General features: G+C 41.3%; 1 protein-coding gene across 2 annotated transcripts in view; it reads left to right on the plus strand.

Moving 5' to 3' along the window:
* The window catches only part of GPRC6A (G protein-coupled receptor class C group 6 member A), a 32,135-nt gene extending 18,084 nt beyond the window's left edge, over nt 1-14,051 (plus strand). For both annotated transcript variants that reach the window (XM_087718575.1, XM_087718576.1), the window contains exons 4-6: nt 203-415; nt 6,307-6,430; nt 12,557-14,051. In XM_087718575.1, coding sequence (XP_087574701.1) covers nt 203-415; nt 6,307-6,430; nt 12,557-13,683 — 1,464 coding nt within the window. In that variant the 3' untranslated portion in view covers nt 13,684-14,051. The remainder of the gene's footprint in view (nt 1-202; nt 416-6,306; nt 6,431-12,556) is intronic.
* Nucleotides 14,052-19,729: the final 5,678 nt, after the last annotated feature.

Genomic DNA, 19,729 nt, shown 5'->3' on the forward strand with positions numbered 1-19,729 from the left:
ATTTTTATTTCATTCCATGATCGTTTCTTCACATTTTAATTGCCCACCTCCTCCCCTTGCTTAGATGGTTTCAATAAATGTTTCTTCTTAATCTATCGTTAACACAATCCTGAAGTATGCACTACTATTAGTTGCTATTATCTGGTGTTTGCCTTCCTTAAGCAATATTGTTTTTCATCATTCCTTGTTTTCATTATTGCAGTTGCTCGAGATACTTAAAGAGATAAAGTTCACTGATAATGAACGGGCTGTCTATTTTGACTCTCATGGAGACATTATCACAGGGTATGATGTCCTGCTCTGGAAGGAAATTGATGGAAGAGTGGTGATTACCAACATGGGAGAGTATGACTTGGAAAAAGATGACTTCATCTTTGCAGATAAAGAAGATGAAATTGAATTCATGAATCTAAAGGTATCTGAAGGCCCCTTGGAAAAACAATGAAATACCCATGGATGTATCGCTACAGGAGATTTGTATAGACTTGGATCCATGTTTTAGTCTGCCACTAAACAGGGAAAGAAAAAATGCAGGAAATGTTTGGATAAATGGATTAATGGAATCCATTAATGGCATTATCCATTAATGGCTGAATGGATAATCCACCTGAATCCCATCCAGGCATTTAGCATAGCAATCCATAAGTCTCATTTGGTAACAGCTATGGTAGTATAAGTTGTACTTCAAAATATCTAGAAGACTGTAGACTGATCATCCTTTAAGTAAAAAAAAAAAAAAAGCTGCTTTAAGGAGTTAAAGAGAAGTGCTTCATTGTCACTCCCAGACTCTCCGAAGTACCTTTTTACCTTCAAATGTGAGGGGCTGTAGAGCCCTAAACTCCTGTTATTAAAACATAAAATAAATATTTGTTTTCCCCCATTGTCACTTCTGGTCAAACAGGTTTTTAAAACAGTTCTACAACTTGTTTGCCAGAGATGTAAGTGGGATGAGAGTACCTTTATGCCTTTCTTTGAAATATTTCATATTGTTGTTTAAGACAAAATCTCCTTACCACAAAGTTTTGAAATAATTTTATAATAATAACAACACATTAACACATTTTAATAAGGCAATTATTTGAAACAGCATCATAAAGAAATCAAACTAACAATTGTAGTAGGAACTCTAAATTGCAAAAAAAAACACTGGACATTCATTGTTTTAAGAAAACACATGTAGATTGTGATAGTCCTTTTACAGATGTCTGGAGAAAGAATAATATTTCCATTCCATGAGAAGATCTTCTATAATGATGACACTCTTTTTCTTTTGCTCAATAACTTAATAGCTTGTACCTTCAAGCACATGAATTAGGTTTATGTGGCTTAACAGAAGATCCAAGAGGTGCATGCACTTCTTTAAATAAGATTCAGAAGGCATTTAGGGATTAAAAGATCAATACCAGAGCAGGAGCTAAATTTTAATTTTTCCTTTATCTTTTGCGTAATAGATGTAATATATATTTTATTGCCTTTGCCCAGAAGAGCAACTGAGAATACTCTAGTGACTTTGAAAAATAGAAAGTTAAACAATGGTCTAATGTCAGGGCACAGGTGAGAGCAAAGTTCTTTTCCCGAAAGGAATATAGCAGGTAAATCAGTAAAAAGTGACACTAATAGTCTTCTGGTAACTAATAGTTACCAGAACTATTAGTAACTAATAGTGATACATCTAGAGAACTTCAGGTTGTACACATGGTCCTTTGAAGAGAATGCAATTCATTTTAACACTGTAGTCACAACTCCATTATGATGATATGGGTCCCCCTCTTATAGCCTCTGGGTCTCAGCTGGCCTTCTATAAATTCCCTCCAAAGACCTCCTGAAGATTTCCATTCCCTCACTAGAACTAATTGAAGGAAACTCCAAATAAAGCTATTGACTTGTTATCCCAGCTGGCAAGATTTCTATAGAATCCCCCAAACTGTCCATATTTCAGGGTGCCACGCCATCACTGTCCACTTAGGTCTGTTTAGAAAGGAATGGAGCTATTGTAACCTTATGCTTCATGGTCCTACCCCAGCTGGTCACCTGGAAAATATGATAGTTAAGAATACTGAAGGACAATGAAGCAGCATAGGCAAGTGGTATTAAAATATCTTTTCTTTGCCACTACAGCATCTTCTCATTGGTGGTATCTTATTGTGAAAAGTCTTATCTGGTGCATCAATACATTGTTTCAGCTCCTAGATATTGGTCATTTCCACTCCTGGTCATTTAAACAAAAAATCCTCAAGTTTTTCGGTCTTATTAATAGCCAGCAATAGATTTTTTTTAAAAAAAGAAAACACCACTACCGTGCTTTCTGAAATTTAAATTTGTTGATAAATTTAACTTTATTTTGTGCATTTATTCTTATAAATGTACTCTCTTTTTCTGTAAACAATCAACATAAAACGAACACAATAAATATACTATTAATAAATAAATAGTGTTTTTCACGCGATAGTGTGTTCAGTGCTTTTCTCTCACATGACTGCAGTGGACCTATCAACAACCCCTTGGTCCCCTCAAGATTTTTGCCCCAACTACTTTTACCTAACTGTTTTAAGGTAATTTTACTTACAAAGAAATTAAATGGGAACTTGACATCCTACAAAGTGCCAGTCTCAGACATAATCTTTCCTTACATCCCAAAACGTTTCATTGGTAGAAGGCAATTGCCCAGTGTTTTGATTAGAAATGTATTCACACCATTGTCACCCTAGAGGGAGAAAAGGAAGATATAACAGATTGTCGAGAATATTGTACTGTGGTGTTAAAGGAACTTCACAGTTTCTCAATATTTTTTTTAAATGTTTTTTCAATTTTTGAATAAACACAAACAGACAAAACACACACATAAAAAAACCACAAAACCATCTTCCATTACAAGTTGTAGAAAGTGTGTAGATTGGTTACAAAAAACTTCCGTGCATCCCTTCCACAGCCATCACCTACAATTCATATCAATCATATATTTTAAATCAAATATATTTATATATATTGCTATCATCATACCTCAACCTTCATTTGACTACAATTTTTTTATGTCCTTTTATATAAAATATTCCAGATTTAAAGCAAAACAACATATTGGCATTCCATTAGCTCTTCCCAATATCATCCAATAATATTATATCTTTATAACATGTTCTAATTAAAAATTGATTATATTTAATAACAGAGTTTCTAAACCTCCTTTCGTAGTCACCATTTGCAATTTATGTCAAATTTCCTCTTATCAAACCAATACATATATATGTATTATTATCATTATCAATCAGATTATTTAACTATATCCATTATCACTTCATTTTATACATAATGCTCTAAATTTAACTAAATTTGACTTAATTTTTTTATTATAAGCTTTCATTACATCAACATGTGTCTTTCCAGTATTAGTGCAGTCTTATGTCTCTTGCCATTTGTGGCATTAGTATTCTGGTTATTTCCTTAGTAAGTTTTCTATGGACTTCTCTTTGCAACTTATTGCTTATTGCATATCTTGTATCAGCTTCAAACCCTCCATCTGCTTCTTCGATCAGCTTATCTTTGGTTATCACTAGTGCTTCTCACAAGATTTATCTCCTTAGTTCCATCAATTCTTCTCTCTTTTCTTCTTCTATACTTTGAAATCTGGGGTAGAACTCCAGTCCATCTATCTCCCCTTTCTATAGTCCACTCTTTCCATTTCCAACCACGCTCAGTTCACTGTCAGTATCAACAATTTTCTTGTTTCTTTGTTTATTTTTTCCTTCACTTTTTAGAACTCTGACCTCCACTTTCTTCATTTGATGAACATCTTCAATTTTTCCATCAAATTTTACTGTTCTACGATGTATGTTCTCCAATCTCTTCTCAATTTTCTCTGTTACTTATAATAATTTTTGAATTTCAAATATAATTTTTTGCAATGTTAAGGTTTCTTTTTCATGTTGCGCCATTCTTCCAACTTGTAAGCACTGTCACTCTGGCATTCAATTTTTTTTATTAAATTTAATACAATAATAATACACTAATACAATAGCAGAGTTGGAAGGGATCTTGGAGGTCTTCTAGTCCAACCTCCTGCCTAGGCAGGAAACCCTATATCATTCCAGACAAATGGCTATCCAACATCTTCTTAAAGATTTCCAGTGTTGGGGCATTCACAACTTCTGGAGGCAAGCTGTTCCATTGATTAATTGTTCTAACTGTCAGGAAATTTATCCTCAGTTCTAAGTTGCTTCTCTCCTTGATTAGTTTCCACCCATTGCTTCTTGTTCTACCCTCAGGTGCCTTGGAAAACAGTTTGACTCCCTCTTCTTTGTGGCAACCCCTGAGAATTTAAAGCAAGTTCATTTATAATCTTTCAGGACAAGGCTTTATTTTCACTCCACTCCAGCTGCCAATAAAGCTTCCAAAGAGCACCTGTATAAACAACCCATGCTCTTCTCACTATCACTCTCCATAAACAAGAAGAAGAACCTTGAAATGCAAAATCAAATGATCAAAGAGAAAAAAGAAAAAAAAACAATATTTCCAAGCTTCCAAGCCTCCAGCCTCCAAATGGCAGTGTTACGTCCTTTCCCTATGTTATTACAGCCCTCTTTGTTTTCCTTTTAAATCTTCTTTATATTCCAAGGTTAAAGAAAACAAAATTCTTAAATGGAGCAAAAAACCCCATCTAATCCAGCTTTATAAAAATAAGGAAAAAGATTTTAATCCATAGGTACAAACAAAGAATATAAAAAGTAGTAGAAGAAAAACTAATCCATTCAATTTAAAGAACAGGAAACATTTGCAAAAGTTCCATCTGTAAAAGAAAATTTTTTAAAAAAAGGATAACACACTGTCTAATGTAGCTTAATTTCACTACTTGTTCTCCTCTGTTTTCAAATTTAATTTAGCTTTAATTTTTTTTTGGGGGGGGGGGGAGTCTCTTTTATAATAATATGATTTCCTCACCAGATGGACACACTTTCTCTTTCCATTTTTCTCCCATTCTGGAGTTGTCCCAACTTCAGCAGCTTCAATGGCTACTCTTCTGTCACTGGCAAAAAGAGATTCTCCTGGATCAATCAGAGACTTTGCAGTGTCCCTGAGATCAGCAGGATGTACTCTTCCCTGTCACCATCTCTTCGGGATAGTTTAGGTCCAAAAGGACCCTCCAGCGGCAAAAGTATTGACTGCAATCTTGGAGCTCCAAGATTGCATGTTGTGTTGTCACAACGTCAGCTCATCCTCTCCATAGTTTCTCAAATTTGTCATTTGGGTCTTAGGGCCCGATGTGGCCCTCTTCATGACATCAATTTAGAAAATTAGTTCCTTGCTGTAGCAATCACTTCATGAAGAGCACTCAGAACATTCCAAATATGTCCACTGGTTTCAAAAGATTGCCAGACCCAACTCAGAACAATCATTGATGGTTTCAGAGTAGCAAACAGGTGTCTATCATTTGAAGTACAGATGGTCCTTGACTTATGATCATAATGGAATTTCATCATAAGTCATGATGGTCATAAGTCAAGGTACCCATGTGATTGGACCTGATTTTATGACTTGATTCCAGTGCTCATTAAAGTGAACACCACAGTCATTAAGAAGAAACTGCAGCCATTAAGCAAATTCATGTATTGTTGAAAACTGGGCAAAAAGGCTGGAAATCAGCAAAAAAAAACATAGTAAATTGTGGTTACATGACCATGGAATGCTGCCACTGGTGGGAAAGGTGAGCTGGGTGCTAAATGTCCAAAATACAGTCATGTAACCAGAAGTGTATGCAGCCATCAAAACTCCAGAAATGGGTCATAAGTAGCTTTTGTAATGGGTCCATTGTTAGGCAACCAGTCATAGATTGAGGACTTTAAGAAAATAGAAGAGAGCAAGGGAGGAGTTCCACAACATTCTTTGCAAGACTCTGGCAGTATGAAATTTCAGCATGGCCATTCAATACAATACAATACAATAGCAGAGTTGGAAGGGACCTTGGAGATCTTCTAGTCCAAGCCCCTGCCTAGGCAGGAAACCCTATACCATTTCAGATAAATGGCTTTCCAACGTCTTCTTAAAGACTTCCAGTTTTGGGGCAACTTCTGGTTACATGACTGTATTTTGGACAATTCAGTAGCATTGTCTGTCATGGGTGGCACATAGTATTTAGGATTGGCCACAAATAATATACATTTGACAAAGATAGTCCACCTTGGATTTGGATTATTTACACTAAGCGTCAGATTACAGAATAATGTTTCTGGTACATTTACAATGAAGATGGGTTAATTAATAATTTATTATCATTACTGTTGTTGTTTTTTCCTCCTGGTATTTTTGTTCTTGCAGAATGTCCAGTCCAAATGTTCTAGGAAATGCAGACCAGGACAAGTGAAGAAAGTTTCTGCAAGTCCACATACCTGCTGTTATGAGTGCATCAGCTGCCCTGAAAACTACTATACAAACCAGACAGGTGAGAAGCCTCAAGGTTAAATTTGTTCAAGGATGGAACATTTGTATGGTTTTTTTTTAAATCCTCACAGAAAAGCAATAATAGATGTATTTTTTTTCCTGGTGCTTTCAGAAAAGACTTTTTATTGCTCTGCCTCATTCACATGCAGGCCCACTCAACAAAAAATTAGCAGAAAAATATGGCTGCAGAAAACCATCTGATTGATAGTGTTGGGGACATCTCTATAGAAATTTTGCAACTGGAGATATATGTAGCATTATTATAAGCAGAGGTGGTATTCAGCAGGTTCTGACCATTTCTGGAGAACCGGTAGTGGAAATGTTGAGTAGTTTGGAGAACTTGTAAATACCACCTCTGACTGGCCCTCTCCCCATCTATTCTCTGCCTCTCAAGTCCCAGCTGATTGGGAGGGAATAGGGATTTTGTAGTAACCTTCCCCTGGAGTGGGGAGGGAATGGAGATTTTACAATATCTGTTACGTACAGATGTACGTTGTTAAATTTACATGTTTTCACATGCTCACCAGTGATTGGTTGCCTAAATCCCAGGAAGTTTAAACAACAATCATTGGCCGGCTGGTCTGCTGGAGCTCCTTAAAAGGGAGCTCCAGCAGCCCAGCCAGCAGAGCGCAGTCACTTACTTTTGCAATAAAATGTGCTGAAACTCACTCACGCCTCTCACTAGCTGTTTCTCGCCGATCTAACACTGGTGATGAAGGACAAAGGGACCTGAGAACCCTCGTTGGACAAGCAGCCTTTTCGCATAAGGACCAAGACCCTGCACCACAGCACGAGATGGCATCGCAAGCATCCCCTGCACCAGTAATCTTCGATCCACAGACGGAGGACTGGCACATATACATGGAGCGATTCTGGATGTTCCTGGAAGCCAATGACTACCAGGACTGGTCAGACAATAGGAAGCGGGCATTATTCCTAACTTACTGCAGAACGAAAATCTATAAGATGGCACAGATGTTGATTGCCCAGCGGATGTAGAGACTATCGCATGGACAACCCTACAACGCACCCTGGAAGACTACTACATGCCATCTGCCACCCCCATGGTGAGCCAGAATGAGTTTTACCACCAGTGCCAACAGGAAGGAGAGACGGTGAACGATTTTGTTGCCAGCTTCCGAGAAATTGCAACCCGATGCAAATTCATCAACCCAGAAGAAATAATAAAGGACCAGGTCATCCTAGGAATGAGAGACCTCTCCTTGCAAAAGAAACTGTTAATCAGAAGGGGAGTCTCATTCAAGGACGTGGTTGAGGAAGCCTGGGCAGCTGAGTCCTTGGATAACTTGGCAGCGCACATAAGGAAAACCAGTGGGGTACACCAAAAGTTCAGGGAACCCGACTGGGCATCTGAAGTTCTGGAGTACAACAATGAAGGGGATGATACTGAGGCCATCCACTGCATGTACCCAGAGAGCAGGCAAAGCACAAGAGACATAGAGGGCAGGCAGCCACGTTGCCCAGGCTGCATGGTATTCCATTTAAGAGTGGCGTGCCATTTCCGGGAAGCCATCTGCCGCAGATGCCAATGGAAAGGCCACATTGCTGAGTCATGCAGAGCATCCCACCCCACCCCGTCCCTGCCAAGACCCATGGCTCTGCATGGAAGACCAAACAACCCATGACCCAGCCAACAGTGGAATAGGCAGAGAGAGGAACAGTACCAAGCCCAGAGGGAGATCCATCACACCACTGTGGGCCACTCAGACGCCTTCAAAGGGGAGAAGTTCCATGCCACGGTGACCATTGAAGGGAGACCATGCAAGATGGAGCTGGACATAGAATCATATTTTACGATCGTGTCCTGGAAGACCATTAAGAAATTGAACCCGACAGCCAGCAAGAAGCTCCTCAAACCACCAAGTCGTCCGGCTCAACGACTACCAGGGAAACCGGATCCAAGTCCTAGGAAGAATGGAGGTCGAGGTGGTGTTCCACAAATTCCAGGGCCATCTACCCCTCACAATCATCACCAGCCACCGACTGTCCCTACTGGGAGTGGAAAGGTTCAAGCCCCTGGGACTAGACATCACTGGCCTGCATTGAATCTCAACCCATGACCTGGATTGGCTACTGGCAGAGTTAGTGGACATCTTCGATGGGGGCCTAGGTAAATATATGGAGAAACCCATTTCATTTAACCTAGACCCCCTGTAACCCCCATCAGGCTCAAACCCTGAAGGGTCCCCTTTACTCTACAGCCCAAGGTAGATGAGCAATTGGGCAAACCAATTGCCCAAGGAATCCTTGTGCCGACTGACCATGTGGTATGGGAAACCCCAATAGTCCCTCCCAATCTACATGGATTACAAGTGTATGCTGAATAAGGTCTTACAACAAAGCACGTGCCCAGTGCCATTTGTGCAACATCTGTTGCATTCCCTAGGAAGTGGAAAAATATTCATCAAACTGGACCTGGCCCAGGCATACCAAAAATTGCCACCGTGGAAGCAGAGACGATTGTCTGTGGGCTTTCAAATGCACCAGACTGCAGTTTGGAATCAGCGTAGCCCCAGGACTATTTGAGTGTTTAATGGAGCGGCTACTGCAAGGAATCCTTGGGGTGGTACCATACTTTGATGACATATTTATCTCAGGGGACTCCATATTGCAGCTGATGGAATGCGTGCGTGAGACTTTGGGGAGATTCAAGGAGAAGGGACTTAAAGTGAACCCAAAGAAATGTAAAATTAGCATGAGGCAGGTAGAGTTCCTGGGATACCTCATAGATGGGTCTGGCATCCACCCCACTGACAGCAGAGTAAAGGCCATTAGAAACGCCCCCAGCCCAAGGAACAAGACAGAGCTCCAAGCCTTCTTAGGACTATTGAACTTTTATAGCATTTTTTTACAACAGAAGGCCACTGTTGCTGAGCCACTACAAAAGCTCCTGGGAAAGATAGCACTGTGGACCTGGGGACAGAAGGAAGACCAGGCCTTTGCAGTGGTAAAAGAGCTATCCTCCAACAGCGTGCTCATCCAGTTCAACCATACTTTGTTGGTTCGGATCACCTGCAATGCCTCCCCCTTCGAAGTTGCAGCAGTCCTCAGCCATCACCTAACCTTGTCCCTGGCAGAACGCAACTACAGCCAGATCGACAAGGAAGCCTTGGCTGCAGTTGCAGGGATCTAGAGATTCTATGAGTATGTGTATGGCAGACATTTCAAACTCATCACTGACCATAAGCCACTGCTGGGGCTCCTCACCAGGAACCAACAAACCCTGCCGTACATGTCTCCAAGGATGACCAGATGGGCCATTTTCCTCATGGCATATGACTACAAGCTGATCCACCGCCCAGGGATGCACTTAGCCGTTGCCTGTTACTCGAGCTGGTAGAAGACCCCCGCCCTCACCACCACAGTACTGCTGATCAATGTCAACCCAGCCAGCCCGGTCACCACCAGAGACATCGCCGAGCAAACACAAAAGGACAAGGGGTTGCAAAACTGGGTGTTGAGGGGGTGGCCACAGGAGAAGCTGAGTGAGGAGTTCCAGAGCTACCAGAGAAAGCAGGCAGAACTATCAACTATCAAGGGTTGTTTGTTGTGGGGGGAGAGAGTCATCATACCCAGAGGCTGCAGAGGTGAGCCATGAAAGCCCTCCATGAGGGTCACCTGGGGATAGTACGGATGAAGACACTAGCCCAGAGCTACATCTGGTGGCCCAATATGGATAAGGACATCACGGAGTAGCCACTTGCAGACCCTGCCAGGAGACACGACCAGCCCCACCCCAGGCACCTATGTGAGAGTGAGAAGCAGCCAAGGGACCGTGGTAACGCATTCACATCGACTTCGTGGGACCAGTGAAAGGGCAGATTTTCCTGATCATAGTGGATGCTTACTCCAAAAGGCTGGAGGTTGTTATCATGCAATCAACCATGGCAGAGGCCACCATCAGAGCGCTCCGGAAAGTTTTCGTGACCCATGGCCTACACAACACCCTGATCTCTGACAATGGTCCACAACTGACCGTCAAGAGAATGGAAGCATTCCTTGCAGAGCAGGGGATCCGGCATGTTCTCATTGCCCCATTCAATCCAGCGAGCAATGGACAGGCCGAGCGAATGGTAAGGCTCACAAAAGAAACCTTCACCCAAATGGGACCAGGAAGCTGGCAGGAAAAGGTCAACTAATTCCTTTTCACCCAACACATCAGTCCCCATGCGACCACCAACAAGAGTCCAGCAGAGCTGTTGATGGGGAGAAGACTGAGGTCCAGACTCAACTGGTACCACCCGGACTACCTTCCAGAGAACCCCCTGGATTCTGCTTAACCAACCCGGGAGTTCAACATAAATGACCAGGTATTCGTCCACAACTATGCTGGGTACCCGACTTGGATGGCGGGCTGAATCGTGGTCGTCACTGGGCCAAAGTCGTACTGAGTGGAGCTAGAGGATGGGTGAATCTAGAGGAGGCACATCGACCAGCTCCGACACTGCCTGGAGGACGCTGAACTGAGGAACCAGAGTGATTGGACCGCACCCGCCAGTTCAGAACAACTCCTGGAGAACCCCAGGTCTCCGTCCCGTGGGACATGCTCAACCGACTACCGGGAAGCAGATGGGCACGAACCAGTCCCACCAAGCCATAAGATCAAGGGATGACCATCCAACCCAAGCCGCAAACACGTAGCTGCGTCCAAAGCCATCCTGCAAAGAAATGGCATTTCAGGAGCTGAAGGAACCAGGCTGGAACTTGACTCGCAGGCTGAGGAGCTCCAGAAGGTTCCTTCCCCGGCAGCCAGAGGAACAGCAGGTTCTACCGCACCAGCCAAGCTTCCAGAGACAAGTGATCTGCGCAGGTTATGTAGGAGACCAGAGTGCCCTGCCTACCTGAAAGACTACGGCACCTATGTAGGCCGGGGATTGGACATTGTTCATTCTAGGAGGGGAGGGGTGTTACGTACAGATGTACATTGTTAAATTTACATGTTTTCACATGCTCACCGGGGATTGGTTGCCCAAACCCTGGGAAGTTTAAACAACTATAATTGGCCGGCTGGTCTGCTGGAGCTCCTTAAAGGCGAGCTCCAGCAGCCCAGCGAGCAGAGCGCAGTCACTTACTTTTGCAATAAAAAGGGCTGAAACTCACTCGCACCTCTTTCCTGCTGTTTCTCGCCAATCTAACAGTATCATTCCCCTGGAGTGGGGTGGAAATGGAAATTTTACAATATCTTTCCCCTGCCATGCCCACCAAGCCACGCCCACAGAACCAGTAGTAAAAAAAATTGAATCCCACCACTGATTAAAAGGACCACATCTAGTAATGCAGAAGGAATGTATGGGACATTTCCTGAAACAAGGGATCGGTTGATAAACATTTCATGGGAAGAGCCTTGAAAAGATACAGCCGGTATACTCCTGTTTATAGATTTCTCATGTCACTGTGGTAAGCATGAGTATTGAGTAGGGATCTGTCTGTATCTGCCACTGAGAACTGGAGGTGAGGGAATCTCTTTCTCCCTTCTTCATTTGCATTACAGGGTGTTAGGATTTAAAGGATTAGACAGTGACATCACTGTTGCCTGGGGGACACCCAGTGGGGGGCTCTTTTCATGTCCCTGGAAGCAGCTAGAGCAAGGACAGGAGCTCACCCTGTTCCACAGCAGCATTTGGGTCTGAAACATGGTTTTGCTAACCTCCAATCCAGCATCCTAATCATGTGAGCCCCCAGGCTCCTTCCTTTTCATTAGATATGGCAGACATGAGTCTATGAAGGATTGGGTGTGGGGGTGGAGAGATATTATATTCAGTACATGCCATGGCATCATACAAATAGTCAGAAGATACTGTCACTGAGTGGACATCTTCATTTTAATATAATTTATAATATAATGTAATTTGCTGCAGATGCCACTGCAGATGGTTGATTTGAAAACTATTCAAATGAGAATATTAGAAAACTATTCTAATATACTGCTCAGAATGTTTTTCCCATTCTTATTCCCTAAACTTATGCTTAGACTTTTGTCAGACCAAATATCTCTCAAATTATAAACAAAAACAATTCATTCTAATGAACCAAGTTGATGCATTTCTAAATTTTCAACAATTTAAGGGAACTGATAGGTGATATTTTTTATTTTTTCTATGCATAGATATGGATTACTGCATTTTATGCAACAACCGAACCCACTGGGCCCCAGTGAACAGCTCAACCTGCTACAGGAAGATGGTTCAATACCTCAACTGGAATGACTGGTTTGCTGTTTTGTTAGTGGTGCTCTCTGCCCTTGGAATTGTGTTGATTGGTGCCATTTTCATAATATTTACTCGAAATGTGGACACGCCTGTCGTAAAGGCATCAGGTGGCCTAACTGTATGCTACGTTATACTCCTCTGTCATTTCCTGGCTTTTGTTAGCTCAAGCTTATTCATTGGCCAACCCAAAGCCTATAAATGCAAACTAAGACAAGCTCTCTTTGGCATTAGCTTTGCCCTCTGCATTTCATGCATTTTGATTAAATCCCTGAAAATCTTGCTGGCTTTCAGTTTCGATCCCAAGTTACAAAAATGGCTGAAGGGCCTCTACAGGCCCATCCCCATAGTGTCTTTTTGCACAGGGATTCAGATCTTGATTTGTTCGGTCTGGATCACTGTGAGAAGCCCTTTCGTGCAGGAGAACTTCTCCATCAGGAGAGTTATCATCCTGGAATGCAATGAAGGTTCAGGAGTGGCCCTTGGCATCATGTTAGGATACATTGCCCTCCTCGCATTCATCTGCTTTATCTGCGCTTTTAAAGGCAGGAAGCTCCCTGAAAACTACAACGAGGCAAAATTCATTACCTTTGGCATGCTCATCTATTTCATTGCATGGATTATATTCATCCCGGTCTACACAACCACTTTTGGCAAGTACTTGCCCGCGGTTGAAATCATTGTCATTTTAATATCAAACTATGGGATCTTGTGCTGTACTTTCTTCCCCAAGTGCTACATCATCCTGTATAAGCAAGAAGCGAATACTAAATCCGCCTTCCTTAAAATGTTGTACAATTACTCTTCCAAGAGTGCAGGGAGTATCAGTATCAATCAAAGTTCTCTGGACTCTAAGAGCGGGACCCCTCCAGTTCCTAGCACAAATGCTTGTGGTAAGGGTGATAACAGCTGGCTGAATGGTAGTTGCCATTTGCAAGCCTCAGGGCCCAGAGAAGTGAGAGGTGAAATCCATGCCAAAAACACAGCGGGGTCCACAGTACCAAGGAGAAGGCTCTCTAGCATATGAAGGGAGATTGGAAGTGTGTGTGATGAGGGGGGGTGGAGGTGTTCTGGAAATATCATTTCAGGGTAAGGTCATTTGATCAACCCTTATGTATCTATCAGCACACAAGAGATGCAGGACTCTGCAGACATGATGTTGACTTCCTATTATTTTTTCTTCCCCCGTTTGCCTAACTGTGATTCTTAGCTTACCAAGGATTTGAAATCAGAAGTCAAAAGCTCAGCCTGAGGTAGAATTGTAATCCTGGGCTAAGGGAAAACCTAGTTAGCTTCGATAATGCTCTATTAGACCAAGTGGTAGCTAACATATTTTCTTTCTTTTTCCTGTGGAGGGTTATTGTGACCTGAAGGCCAGGGTGAAGCAAGTGGGAGAGACAGACAATGCCAAAGGAGAGTGGGAATTCCATGGTTTTGCCTTGAGGCCTCCCTTTGCTTCCTGGGTTTTCCTTTGGTCTCTCTTGCTCTTTTTCTGAATTTCTTTTTTCTTTCTCTCTCTCTTCCCTTTTGCTAAACATTTTGGCCCAAGGTTCAAATGGCTTCCTTGACTTGCGAAGGACTTTTAAAATTAGGGTGAAAGCTACATTCAATAAGGCTAATGTTTGTTTATGGTCTGGTAGCCATGGTTGTTCATCCTTGTACTTGATCATGGTTGAGAGAAAGAGTCCTTGGGTCCACACATTTTATTAAGGACAATATGTGATTTCAGCCATTGTAACTGTGGCTTAATGTGGTGTGTATACCAGCTATTGTGGTCTGCAAACCATGGTTTATGGCATAGTAGAATGTGAAACATGCATTCACATGTTGTAAAAAGACTTTTCATTAAAAATAATAGGTACATAAAGACTAATTAAACAACATGCAAAGGGTACTTCAACAAACCACAATGAGTCCAACCTCAGTTTTGTGTGACACATAAACCAGATTAATGAAAGAGGAATTTATGTTGGAGTAGGGGAAGAAATCATATAGCTGGATTTTGTTTTATGAAATGATTGTTATAATGAAATTGGAAATTGAATCCTAACAGCAGGCAATTTTGACTCAGGTGCAACAGTGATTACAAAGTATGATGATATGATAGTTTTGCTGCTGCATTGATGTTGGCTTGGACCTTCCTACAGCATTGAGCAGAACTTCAGCAGTGACTCCATCCTTAGGTGTATCTGCAAATCAAAATGTTATCAAAGTAGTGAAATGTATATAATGTAAATTGACTTGTTATGTACTTGCACATGAAATTGTGCTGTGAGGGCAAAAGAATAACATGTTTTTGTGGTGTTACATTGCATGTTTCTTCCATGCACCCTCCTTGCCCTACCCCTCCCTATACATTATGGAGTTAAGTACAAGTATTTCATGAATTCAAGAAAGCTTAGCACTCCTTTGGATTGAGAGTCCTGAAGATAAATACTATGTCTAAGCAAGGAAGAGATCTCTTGAATTCTGAAATGAGCAGAGAAATGATGTGTTCTCACTCCTGCGTACAAATAAGCAAGGCTGCTTTTAAAGTTGTAATGGGACTGTGTTTCAAGCACAAGCTTTAAAGGCTGTCTTTCCAAAGATCTGAATGAATTGCACCATAAGCAACATTGTTTTCTGCTTCTTTCCCCTGTGATGTAGTCTCGGAGTTGCACGGATATTATTCCTGAATTTTCATTGTTGTGCATAAAAATCAGGAGGACTCAGGAGGTATTGAATTTATCTTTCATGCAATTAAAACAGGAAATTATTGCTGATCTAATCCATATTATGTCATTCCGTAATATAAGAAGTGATTGGAAAGTAGCTGCAGATAACATGTACTAAAATACTTAAGACTATTTTCTTGACAAATTTATATTAATATGGCTGGAATTGTGTATTAACAGATGGATATCTCCTTTAGCAGTAGCCCTAATATATCTAACAAGAGGATGAACTAATGACTTCACTAATGAAACAAAGAAGGGTATTTATCATGGCTTTTTCAGATGCCAGATTTACACCCATTATCCCTAGTGTAAAACCATGCATCTCTTTTTTGTCAACACACACAAACAGATATGCAGAGAGAGAGAGAGAGAGAGAGAGAGAGAGAGAGAGAGAGAGAGAGAGAGAGAGAGAGAGAGAGAGAGAGAGAATAATTCACATAACTTCTGTTGAGAAATTTATTATGGATGGAGCTCAAAGGGGTTTTGGAAAGAATTACACTGTGAATACCTGTGGGCATATTCTTTTCATCTTTGAAAAGCCCCCCTTCTCTTTCTCCCTCCCTCTCTCCCTCCGCCATTCCCCCTCTCTTGCCATGTTTGTGTGGTACATATACATGGCTATGTTTTATAGGTGGTATTCAGCAGGTTCTGACCAGTTCTGGAGAACCGGTAGCGGAAATGTTAAGTAGTTCAGAGAACCAGTAAATACCACCTCTGACTGGCTGTGCCCCCATCTATTCTCTGCCTCCCGAGTCCCAGCTGATCGGGAGAAAATGGGGATTTTGCAGTAATCTTCCCGTGGAGTGGGGAGGGAATGGAGGTTTTACAGTAGGCTTTCCCTGTCATGCCCACCAAACCACGCCCACCAAGCCACACCCACAGAACCGGTAGTAAAACATTTGAATCCTGCCACTGGTATGTTTATATTTATCTCTGCATACAGATACATACTCAGAAACATTTGAATGTACATGCTTGTAAATATTTGTAAATGCTGTTACCAATACTTCACAAGTCTTCAGTGTTAAATATTTGCTGTTGAAAAGCTAACCTGCCTGAAATCTGAATGTGGTTTCAGAACACAGCCACACATTTAATAAAATGGCTATTCTTTCATCAATGCTGGAATGAATATTTTTGTGAACAAAAACTTCTCATTATAAAAGAAAGAGTATAATTACACACCCCTTAAAGATTTGAATCTATCCTCTTCTGGAATACTTTTTTTCTGGAGAGGAGATGATGAACAACCAATAACTGTATTGTTTTTAACAGAAATTCAAAAAGAAATATCTAATTTTTCATCCCCATCTCTTTGAGGATGAAAAATAGATTAAATTGGAAATGTTTGTGGAGCAACTCGCTGGTTAAGATTTCTATAGGTATCTCTTTACAAGCAAGATGTTTGAAAGATCAAGGAATTTGATTGAGCCATAAGGGGACAGCATAGGATCAATAAAGACCTATATGTCCAATGGGTCAACAATGGGATTTTTTGTCTTAAGTTGTAGGAAGAGAGTGGGTTGTAATTTGTTCATCCAATTCCCCCTCCTCCCCAAACCCCAAAAATGTTTGTTCAGATTCATTACTCTTTGGGATACTTCTCTTGATGCCACACTCCCTGACAGATTTGTTTCCAATAGGCCGCCCCACTATAGCCACCATTTCAGTGGATGGACTGCTATTGAACACCCCAATAACTGTCCTAGCTCCCATACGAACTTGTAGCAGCCAATACAAGTGCAAACTGAACCCCCTTCTAACAATAGTTCTCTTTTTATGGGTCAAGATTTATTGTCAAGCTCCTTTCTAACAGGAATGTTATTAATGTCTTCAGATGTAAGAAACAGTGCAGGCTGGTTTGCAAAACCAAAACACCACCAGCTCTCAATAACCCAAAAATGAAGGACTGTAGCAGAAAAGAACTGCAAGATTTATTGAACACTGCCCTCTTATGGACAAAGCCCAAATTGCTGCTGTTGTAGGTGGTAAAAAGTTTTACGTCTCTATTGCCTCTTGTCTTTTCTGCTATACCTGTCATGATTGTATCCTACTGTATTTCAGTCTCAGCTATCCCCTTTCTAGTACTTCTTTGAAGCATCAGCTTCAGTGAAAAGTAAAAATCTTGCCTGCAGTCCCATCCAGATCCCTAGGAGAGTTTTAAAAAGGTAAAGGTTCCCCTTGCACATATGTGCTAGTCATTCCCGACTCTAGGGGGCGGTGCTCATCTCCATTTCAAAGCCGAAGAGCCAGCGCTGTCCGAAGAGATCTCCATGGTTGTGTGGCTGGCATGACTAAACACCGAAGGCGCACGGAACGCTGTTACCTTCCCACCAAAGATGGTTCCTATTTTTTCTATTTGCATTTTTACATGTTTAGGCTGGCTTAAAGCTGGAACAAGTAATAGGAGCTCATTCCATTACGCAGCACTAGGGATTCAAATTGCTGACCTTCTGATCAACAAGGTCAGTCTTAGCCACTGAGCCACCGCATCAGTGTGGAGTTAGTTAACTAGGAGTGTTAGTTAAGACTTATATTGGCCAGCCATCTTATGCAACACAACTCTGGAGCTCAGAATAGACATCCATTGCTTATAAGAAACAGCAACAATTGGGTGAAGTTGCATATATAACTGCACATTTATTTACTCTTATATAGTAACTACCCCATGATTCAGTGTGGTGCAGTGTTAAAGGTTGTTGGATTTGAGATTTAGAAGACCCCAATAAGCCCTCTGGATTATATACCCCTTTGGGCTTCTCTTCAAAATCTGCTGCCTTTATTCCTTAGGTCCAAGAAACCTCCAAGATGGGTCTCAAATTATGAGGTTGTTCTTGACCCACAAATAACAGAAAGCTATTACCTTATCTTACGAGTAACTATGGTTCATTATGCTATTTCCAAACAATATCTGGAAAACGCATCAGGCAACAGAAAGGTGATGCAAAGCAGTGGATATACATTAAACCTTAAATAATGACAATATATATATATATATATATATATATATATATATATATATATATATATATATATATATATATATATATATATATATATATATATATATATATATATATATATATATATATATATATATATATATATATATATATATATACTGTATATACTCGAGTATAAGCCTAGTTTTTCAGCCCACTTTTTGGGCTGAAAAAAGCCGCCTCGGCTTATACTCGAGTCAGTGAAAAATTTGCCCGAAATGGAGGAGAAAAAGGGGTGGGGCCATGCCGCTGGGTGACACTCGTGAATGGCCCAGTGCCCCTGTGAGTTTCCCCTCCCTCTGTGTCAGTTTGCCGTGCAGCGCGCACCGCACCATCCCCCCTCCTCACGTTCTAATGTAATGCAGGGCTGTCTTACGATTCCCCTTCCTCCCCCTCCTGCCGCTCTGCAACGATGTCCCACCTCCTCCTTGTTATGGCAAGCAGCCACATAGCGATGTCCCACCTCCTCTGGTACAGTGATCCAATGATAGGAATCACTGTGCCGTGTGTCATAGGAGGCGGGACATCGCTCCCGCGGCTGCACGGGACATCATCATCACAGCGGGACATCAGCATCATGAGGTGAGTGAAGTATTTCATTGAATACACCACTAGTTTACTGTTTTTCTTTGAAATAAATATTCAAAAACATTATTGGTATCTATTTTTATTTTTGAAATTTACCGGTAGCTACTGCATTTCCCACCCTAGGCTTATACTCGAGTCAATAACTTTTCCAGTTTTTTGTGGTAAAATTAGGTGCCTCGGCTTATATTCGGGTCGGCCTATACTCGAGTATATACGGTAATTCACCCCAGGCAATTTTTTTTTTTAAAAAAAAGAGATTTGTGGTAGGGACAGATCAGGCAATGTTATTTACTCAGATAGCCTTTCTAGGAAAGAATCTTTTTCAAAGTCCAAAATAGGTTGCAGGATTTTGAAAAGGTTAAAAGAAAGACCCTTGCTCATAGCTTATACTTTAGAAAGCAGAGATAACTGTAGAATAAAGTCATAAGGCCAGAAGGGACCTTGGGAGCCTAGTTTAATCCCCTGCCCATGGCAGATCTTTTATTTTATGTACCCTATATAATTATATACCTTTTAGACAGGGCGGGAGGGGAGGAGACACACAGAGACAGATTTGCCACCTGGTGTCCAATCTAATTTGAAAAGTTTGGCATTGCCAAACACAAGCTTGCTTCTAAGGCAGTTTCTAAGGCACAGGAAGACATGGGTTGGAAAACTTTGCAGTAAGAAATTGTTTTCTCATGTATCAGCAATTAAATTCTACTGAAAGCAATTGGGTTTTCACAAAAGTTTGCACAGGAATCTGAATCTGCCAGCCAAAATAAAT

Source organism: Thamnophis sirtalis, unplaced genomic scaffold, assembly GCF_051295495.1.
Source record: "Thamnophis sirtalis isolate CommonGarterSnake01/CBP01778 unplaced genomic scaffold, rThaSir2_p1.2 scaffold_6, whole genome shotgun sequence".
Classification (NCBI taxonomy): domain Eukaryota; kingdom Metazoa; phylum Chordata; class Lepidosauria; order Squamata; family Natricidae; genus Thamnophis; species Thamnophis sirtalis.